Source organism: Setaria italica, chromosome IX, assembly GCF_000263155.2.
Source record: "Setaria italica strain Yugu1 chromosome IX, Setaria_italica_v2.0, whole genome shotgun sequence".
Lineage (NCBI taxonomy): Eukaryota > Viridiplantae > Streptophyta > Magnoliopsida > Poales > Poaceae > Setaria > Setaria italica.
This window is the reverse complement of record NC_028458.1, coordinates 42,526,359-42,534,074: the sequence shown is the minus strand read 5'-3', so window position 1 is coordinate 42,534,074 and position 7,716 is coordinate 42,526,359. Positions and strand designations below refer to the sequence as shown.

The following is a 7,716-nucleotide window of genomic DNA, read 5'->3' as shown; positions in this document are numbered from 1 at the left end:
CTGCGTCATATACCTCCTATACTTCAAGTGACCCCGGGCCAGAGTCGGAAAGTGAGAATTCAGTAAATCAGCCCCCACCTGTCGCTCCCCCGGGACAGACACTGATGACGGTGGACCAGGATGTTCTGCAAGCTGCGATGGCCCGGTTAGGACTAAATGCTGAAGAGTTAGGCATCTATCCCTATGACGGCTGAAGCAAGATCTTGACAAGAGATGTTATGATGTATTTATGTAAGATAAACGCAGTTTACGAAGTAGTGTGGTGGTTTTGTAAAAAGCAACTCCGGGTCATGTAATATAAATAATCATGTATATAAGTGTGGTTTGTGTGTAATTATAATAGGCATGTTGTGATGTGTGGATTACTAGCATGCTCATGAAACTATTGGTAAACTGTGACTTAGATATTAATAATCTATTTGATTTTGACAGTATGACGGATCCGAGAGGTCCTCGAGCTTCGGGGTCAGGGGGCCACGAGGAGAACTTACCCAGAGCCCCAACACTGGCTGATGCCATAGCTAGCCTCATGAATTCAGGAGTTGAACAGGCTCGACTGCTACAGATGATTGTGCAAAACACCGGCAATGGTGGAAACCGACGGGACCCAGAACGTGGTGTATCTTACACCCAGTTTCTGAAAACTCGTCCTCCGATATTCCTAAAAGCTGAGCACCCACTAGAAGCTAATGAATGGCTTCAGACGATGGAGCAAAAATTTCGGGTGATTCCCCAGTGCACCACCACCCACAAGGCGGAGTTTGCCGGAGTCCAACTCCAGGATCCTGCTGGGACGTGGTGGACCAGTTATTTGGCAAGGCAACTGGTCGGAAGGGAGGTTACTTGGGAAAACTTCAAGGAAGCCTTCCGAACACAGTTTGTGCCAGAAGGAATTATGCGAATGAAGCTGGAACAATTCCTAGGGCTGTAGCAAGGGACCATAGCATTCTGGATTACACCAATGAGTTTGATCACTTGGCCCAGTATGCACCGGAACATGTTAACACGAAGTCCAGAAAAAGGGACTGTTATCTTTGCTGATTATAGTTCTGCGATAAGCACAGCCATTACTGCAGAAGAAAAGATGAGAATCTTAGATGAAACTTTAAAGAAAAGAAGAATCCTTGAAGAGGAAGAATATTTCTTTTGGAACCTTCGGGAATGCCCCGGTCCTCCTCGACCCGCGTATCGACCTTCTTTTCAGCAGAGGCCATTTCACGACCCCACCCACCGGTCCGTGCCGAGCATGGCGAGTCACGGTTCAAACTTCGACACCTTAGAAGTACGTCAGTTTACCGGGTCCTACATACCAGCATGTGATTAGTGCATTCAAAGCTTGACCTAAAGGGCCACCAATCAAACAGGCCTTATATCTATTATTTGGACATAACCAAAACTTCCAACTTTCCATCATCATACATCAACATGAAACCACATCTTTTAACAAGAAACCATGTCCTGTCTGGTCCTTCATTAAACAAGTTGTTTTGCACTCTAATCAATTTTAGATGTTATCCTTATGCAAGTAACAGAGAATTACTTGACTTCTGCGGCACTACCAGATTAGACTTAACCTTCTAATCTTTTTGAACAGGTGGCAAAGATGTCCTTCAAACAAGGAAGGGAGGAATGCATAAAAGGACTCTACTCAACTCCTAGACTTAATGCACAATCATGAAATACAACAGTTTGGGCTCAAATTAGCAAGGTTAAATAAGATTAATATATCGGGGCTTGCCTTGCTGCTCCTCGGGGTGAGGGGTCTCGACGACGAGATCTGGGGCAGCCTCGAGACTATGCTCCACCATGATCACGTCCTCGCCTTCCTGAGCTAGCTCAGACGGGATCTCCATGTACTCCACCTCCAGCGGCTCCGAATCTACACGAAATGATGCAATGAATGATAAGCAACATAAAATAACCATCCGCTAAATGTTATCAAGGCCAACCTATTCAAATAAGAGCTCCTTACATTTTTCCTAGAACAAGAGTTATTTATTTAACCAAGGAATAATTATAAATCAATTAAATATGATTTATCCTAATTTTTAATAAAAGAAAAGCATTTTAAATCTAATAAACCATTTTTATAAATTCTAAATGGTCACTTATTTTTATTAATTACAAAATAGCTTATAGTCCTTATTTTGAATTTTCCTATATTTTATCTATTTAAGGAGGCAAATAAAGGAAATACATCCTAATTTTAAAAGAGGTTTAAATCAAGGAAAAAATATTTTATTATACCATTTATGATTTTTATTGAATCACACATAAAAATATGAACTCAAAAAATTGATTTCATCAATTTTGGAGTTTTCTAAAAATAGTTATGAATTTGAGTTTTCTAAAAATAGTTATGAATTTTGGAAGTGTAAACCTATTGAAATGCATTTTTAAAACAAAACAGCCAAAACTTCACAGAAACCCCCTGGCCTTTAACTAATTCCCGCCCGCAGTCCTTCCACTTTACAAAACAGGCCCCCCGGCCTGGACCGTGGCCTCGCGGGGTTGACCGGCGGCGCCCTCGCCGGCGGTGAGGCTCCCCCGCGGCGGCGAGCACATGGCTCGGCTCGTCTTGGCGCGGCGCACCCAGTGGTGGTGTTATAGATGCGGGACGGCGACCACAGGCGGCTAGCAGCTGCGGCGGCGGTGGCGACGCGCGCACGGCAGTGGCGCGGCGGCTGCGGCGAACCGGCGACCAAAACCCGGACGAGGACTAAACCTATCCCACCTACGCTATCTCTCGCACCTCCCCCTCATGCTCTAATCCCTGGCGCAAGGCCCAGACAAGCTCGCCCCACCGGCGGCCATAGCGGCGGCGGGCTCTGGCTAGGGTTGGGCGTTCCGGCCACCGTAGCCAGACTCTTCTCCAACGGGAGCGCGCAAAAGCCTCCGCAAGCTCCAGAGAACCCATTCCCGTAGCTAGCTCGAGCGGAGAGGGTGGGAAGGGGGTCCTCACCGTGGGGGTGTTGATGGCGGGCGGCGGAACAGGGATAGGTCGGCGGCGCTTGAGTTGATTTCGTCGGACGGGAAGCTGTCGGGGTTGCTCAGGAGGTTGTCATGGCGCGGTGTGCGGGAGGAATCGGTCGGTGGTTGCTCGACGGGGGCGGAATCGGCGGCGAGGTGAGGCGGGCGGCACTGGCGGGAAGCAGAGGAACACGAGAGGATGACGACGGCGCTGTGAAACATTTGAAACTTCACCTCTATCCCCCACGGCCACCTCCTGCCTGCTTGCTTGCTCTGGCTTCGCCGCATGCTGGCGCGTGGCGCGTGAGGATTTTCACCGCGGCGGCTTAGGCGGTGGTGGCGCCGCTGTGATGCAGGCCAGCTGCTGCCATTGCTTGAAGCTCCCAAATGCACAGAAAAGCCACCTCTTCTTGAATGAAAATCATCCAAAACCAAATGCAAATTTTTTCGAGATCCTTTAACCAAAATTTTAGAGGGTTCATAAATCTGCAACTGATTGATAGGAATTTCTCTCAAAGGAGCATTGGTTTGGGAGATCCGATGTTCTGAACTTTCGGCCAAAAACTTGACACTTCCAACTTCAGTTTCAGACTTCAATGCCATTCTGACAGTCTGAAACAGCACATAATTCAAACTTGGAGCTTCATTGAAAATATTCAAACTTCCATTTTTGTGAACAACATCTAGTCCCAAATGTTCTATACACATTTCACTTAAACTCTCAGCAGAATATTTTCCAAAGTTTCCATACAGAATCTTTTTAAAACAGGGCTCAAACATGAGTACCTGACCACATTTAGCATTCTCACAATTCAGGTTCAAATCTGAAATTTCAAGAACTTGGCCCACTTTAACTTGTCTCATTTGATCCAAAATCACCTCTTTGACTTGAGTTCATCATGGTTGACTTAGTCAACTCTCATTTTGACTTTGTTTGACCAAGTCTTTATGTTCTTTTCCTTTCTCTTTTTCTTTATATTTCTCCTCGTTAGCTCTTTAAGTGGAGCTTAATCCTCGTTTAAACACCATTGGTGTTACACCCTCCATCCCAAATTACTATTCGTTTTGGTTTTTTTAGATACAAAATTTTTGATATGCACTTAGATATATATTATGTCTAGATACATACCAAAATTTATGTATCTAGAAAAACTAAAACGAATAGTAATTTAGGATGGAGACAGTACCTCTTTTCCTTCTAACTGCAGTAATTTTTTATTCTAGTGCACTCTTCATCCATATATGTTGCATACTAGTCCCACTTCACCTTGACGTCGTCACCTCTCTTCTCCAACTCGAGCTGCACACTTCCATCAGGAAAAATAGCTACGTTATTTTCACCCTTTCCAGGCAGTAGCATGATAGCACCAGCAGGCCAAGGTAGGCCTTTTCTGTTGTTTTGATTCACAATCTCATCATTTGTACCATAGAAAAGCTGAAGGTTAGCATGTAGCAAAATACTTCATTCGTCCCAAATTCAATTTTTTAGATATATAGTTTTTCTATACATTTAGATATAAGTGTATATTTAGATAAATCTAGTAAAAGTTACGATAAGTACTGTATTTTTTTTAGCGCTCGTGACTGGTCAGGTGTTCAGATCAGCGGCGTGCAGTTGTGTGCACGTGGTGTGTATCTGTAGTCGTAGGTAAGACTTTTTCCTACGGAGGATATACGGTAACCTGGTACACCAGTCAACGGCCCAGCACCCGTTGTTACCTCGGTCCTTGGAGCATCGATCCCTACAAAACCTGGCCGTCCCCCCGGCCCGTTGCTTCGGCCCCTCCGTCTACCTACGTGTCTTCCAAGCCAGCAGCCAGCAAACCTAGGGTTTATTTCGGCCGCCGCCGTCCGCAGACGGCAGACCGACCCAGCCAGCGGAGGCGAGAGATGGCGACCACGACGGACACGACCCGCGAGCCGTGCCCTGACCGCATCCTCGAGGACGCCGGCGGCGCCTTCGGGATGGGCGCGGTGGGCGGCTCCGCCTACTACTTCGCCAAGGGCCTCTACAACTCCCCCAACGGCCACCGCCTCGCGGGCGGCGGGACGGCCGTCCGCATGAACGCGCCGCGCGTCGGGGGCAGCTTCGCCGTCTGGGGCAGCCTCTTCTCCACCTTCGACTGCGCCATGGTGTACGCGCGCCAGAAGGAGGACCCCTGGAACTCCATCGCCGCCGGCGCCGCGACGGGGGGGCTCCTCTCCCTCCGCCACGGACTCCTCGCCACCGGCAGGTCCGCGGTCTTTGGCGGCGCACTCCTCGCGCTCATCGAGGGCGCAGGGATCATGATGAACCGCGTCCGGGACTACCCGGCGGAGGACCTGCAGAAGTACTTCCCCGGACTGCAGGATCAGGGACAGTACGGACCACCACCTGGTTTCCTCGGAGTGCCGCCGCCGGCGGCGCCGGTCGTTGTTGAGGAGGTCCCCATCGCCGCGCCTGGCCCGACCGGGTGGCTTGGAGGTTTGTTCGGGAGGAAGCAACTGGACAAGGTTGCTGGAGGGGATCTTAAGTCGGAGGTGTTGCAGATGGATTTGCCCCCCGAGGCTATTCCCTCTTTCGATTGATGATTCAACTGGAAAATGTAAGGTTTTCGTCTGATTAATTATGTATGTTCGTGATGAACTGCGGTAGATTTGATTCTTTTTTTTGAATAATGCGCGTTTTGCCGGGCTGTGTGGTATGGCCTTTCTCTTGTGCGTATATTATTATATATGATGATCGGGAGCAGTGTTACATCGGATGTTCGGATGCTAATTAGAAGAGCTAAATATGAACTAATTATAAAACTAATTGCAGAACCCCTGTGCTAATTCACGAGATGAATCTATTAAGCCTAATTAATTCATCATTAGCAAATGGTTACTGTAGCACCACATTGTCAAATCATGGACTAATTAGGCTTAATAGATTCGTCTCGCGAATTAGACTTCATCTGTGCAATTAGTTTTGTAATTAGCCTATGTTTAATACTCCTAATTAGCATCCAAACATCCAATATGACAGGTGCTAAACTTTAGTAATGGATATCCAAACGGAGCCTTTGGTGGAACTTTTTGCATGAAGTGGGACCAATGAGAAGCCGAGCATAAGCTCTGTGGTCGCTGGTATATCTGGTTTTTTCACAGTATAACAGCTATAGCGGGTGAGCGCACAAATTATCTCCATGTCTGCTTGAGCCAGCATATTAGGCTAAGTGATATGATGGTGATTGGTGAAATTAGTGAGGATGACGTGTGGTGATTTTTCCTGCAATTCTCTACCGCTAGCTTATTATCCAGTGATGCATGCGCCACTGTTAGTTCCAGCTATGTGTCGATGAGTACGTGCACCAAATTGCATATTGAATTTTTATGTCGATCTGTTGTTGATTGACACCACTCAAGATACGCAGATGTACACTACGTTTGCCTTCACTAACTATGCCAATTTGAATTAGGTTTCAGTTCTAATAAAACTAAATTTGATTGTGAAAGAGACGGCAGAGCCAAAGCCACCTATCAAAATCATAATATATACTCCATCCATTCCAAATTGTAGATCATTTTGCCTTTTTAGATTCATAGATATTATTATACATCTAGACATACATTATATCTAAGTGCATAGCAAAAACTATACACCTAGAAAAGCTAAAACGACCTACAATTTGGAACGGAGGGAGTAGCTGAGAGGAAGCTCACCTTCACTGTTAGCCATTGGATCTCATGTGGAAGTTGACCTCCCTTTTCACCAGCTCTAGGCATGGTAAAACATGGTCGTTGGATGCTGTCGTACCTGACGATAAATGGAATGAAGTTCAAGCCAACGGTCTGGTGTTCGGGCTTGCACCATGCACGGCCGGCTTACTGCAATTGAAAAGGCATATATACATAAGGCTTTATGTCAGAAGACCAAATCATTTGAAGTTGTTTCTTAAGTTGAAAGATCACAATTTTTCGTTCAAGGTGAATCAGAAGCAAGCAATTGAAAGTTCACTTTTTTGCAATATATTTCAAAATTCCTAAAATGTTTAACGTAGCCTAAGTTTTCCTACAAGTAAATCAAAATCAGTTCAAATTTAACCTTTTAATTCCAAATTTCTAAAATTAGTTGAAATTTGTCTCCTTTTTAGTTCATGTTAAATTATTATACTCAGTTCAATGTGAGAAGGGGGAAAGGGAAAACTCTTGTAGGTGGAAAAGGAGAAGATGGGAATGCGGGACACAGCCACCTTTGAATTGGATTCTTCAGAAGCAAGTGCGCATTTTAGTCGCCCCCTGTCTAAAATTTATGGTCAAATGTTCCTTTACTCACAATTGGCATGATTAAGTTTTCTCAATGATTCGCTAAGCTTTCACTGGGCTAGGGGTAAGAGTATCTCCAGCAGCTCCCCAATAAATCTTTGTTGTTAATTGGGATATCCAATATCTCATTCATTATTTTTGGGTTAATAATCTTATTCCAATCCAACTACTGCAACTCCCCTTTTATTTTGGACGAGTTGCGGTGAATTATCGGTTTGTCCTAATAATTATTGGAAAAAGGAAAAGGTAAAGGGGATCTGCTGGAACACTATTTTTTAATGAACACTCCCAATACGGTAGTTGGATTGAGGAAAGAGAGACTGCTGGAGATGCTTTAATGGACCTTTCACGATCCAACTCAACCTTATATACAGATTTAATCCGCCTCTTTTTAAGATTGATCTTCAAATTTGTAGGTTAAATTTTTAGGGTGTTTACGCTATGGAAAACTGAGCATGG

General features: G+C 45.4%; 1 protein-coding gene and 1 long non-coding RNA gene across 2 annotated transcripts; one reads left to right on the top strand and one right to left on the bottom strand.

Annotated features, from left to right (window-relative positions):
• Positions 1-851: 851 nt before the first annotated feature.
• On the bottom strand, positions 852-3,320 carry LOC111255914. The gene is made up of 3 exons (XR_002676069.1): positions 2,963-3,320; positions 1,154-1,879; positions 852-1,070 (listed from the first exon to the last, which is right to left on the bottom strand). It is a non-coding gene; the product is annotated as an uncharacterized LOC111255914 (long non-coding RNA).
• Positions 3,321-4,920: 1,600 nt separating this feature from the next.
• Positions 4,921-5,538, top strand: LOC101767334 (mitochondrial import inner membrane translocase subunit TIM17-2). The gene has a single exon (XM_004986849.2). The coding sequence runs from the start codon at positions 4,936-4,938 to the stop codon at positions 5,536-5,538; it is 603 nt and encodes a 200-aa protein (XP_004986906.1). The 5' UTR covers positions 4,921-4,935.
• The last annotated feature ends 2,178 nt before the right edge of the window (positions 5,539-7,716 follow it).

What these genes read in the sequence shown, in the direction of transcription:
- LOC101767334 (XM_004986849.2), top strand. Translation starts at nt 4,936, where the DNA reads ATGGGCGCGGTGGGCGGCTCCGCCTACTACTTCGCCAAGGGCCTCTAC.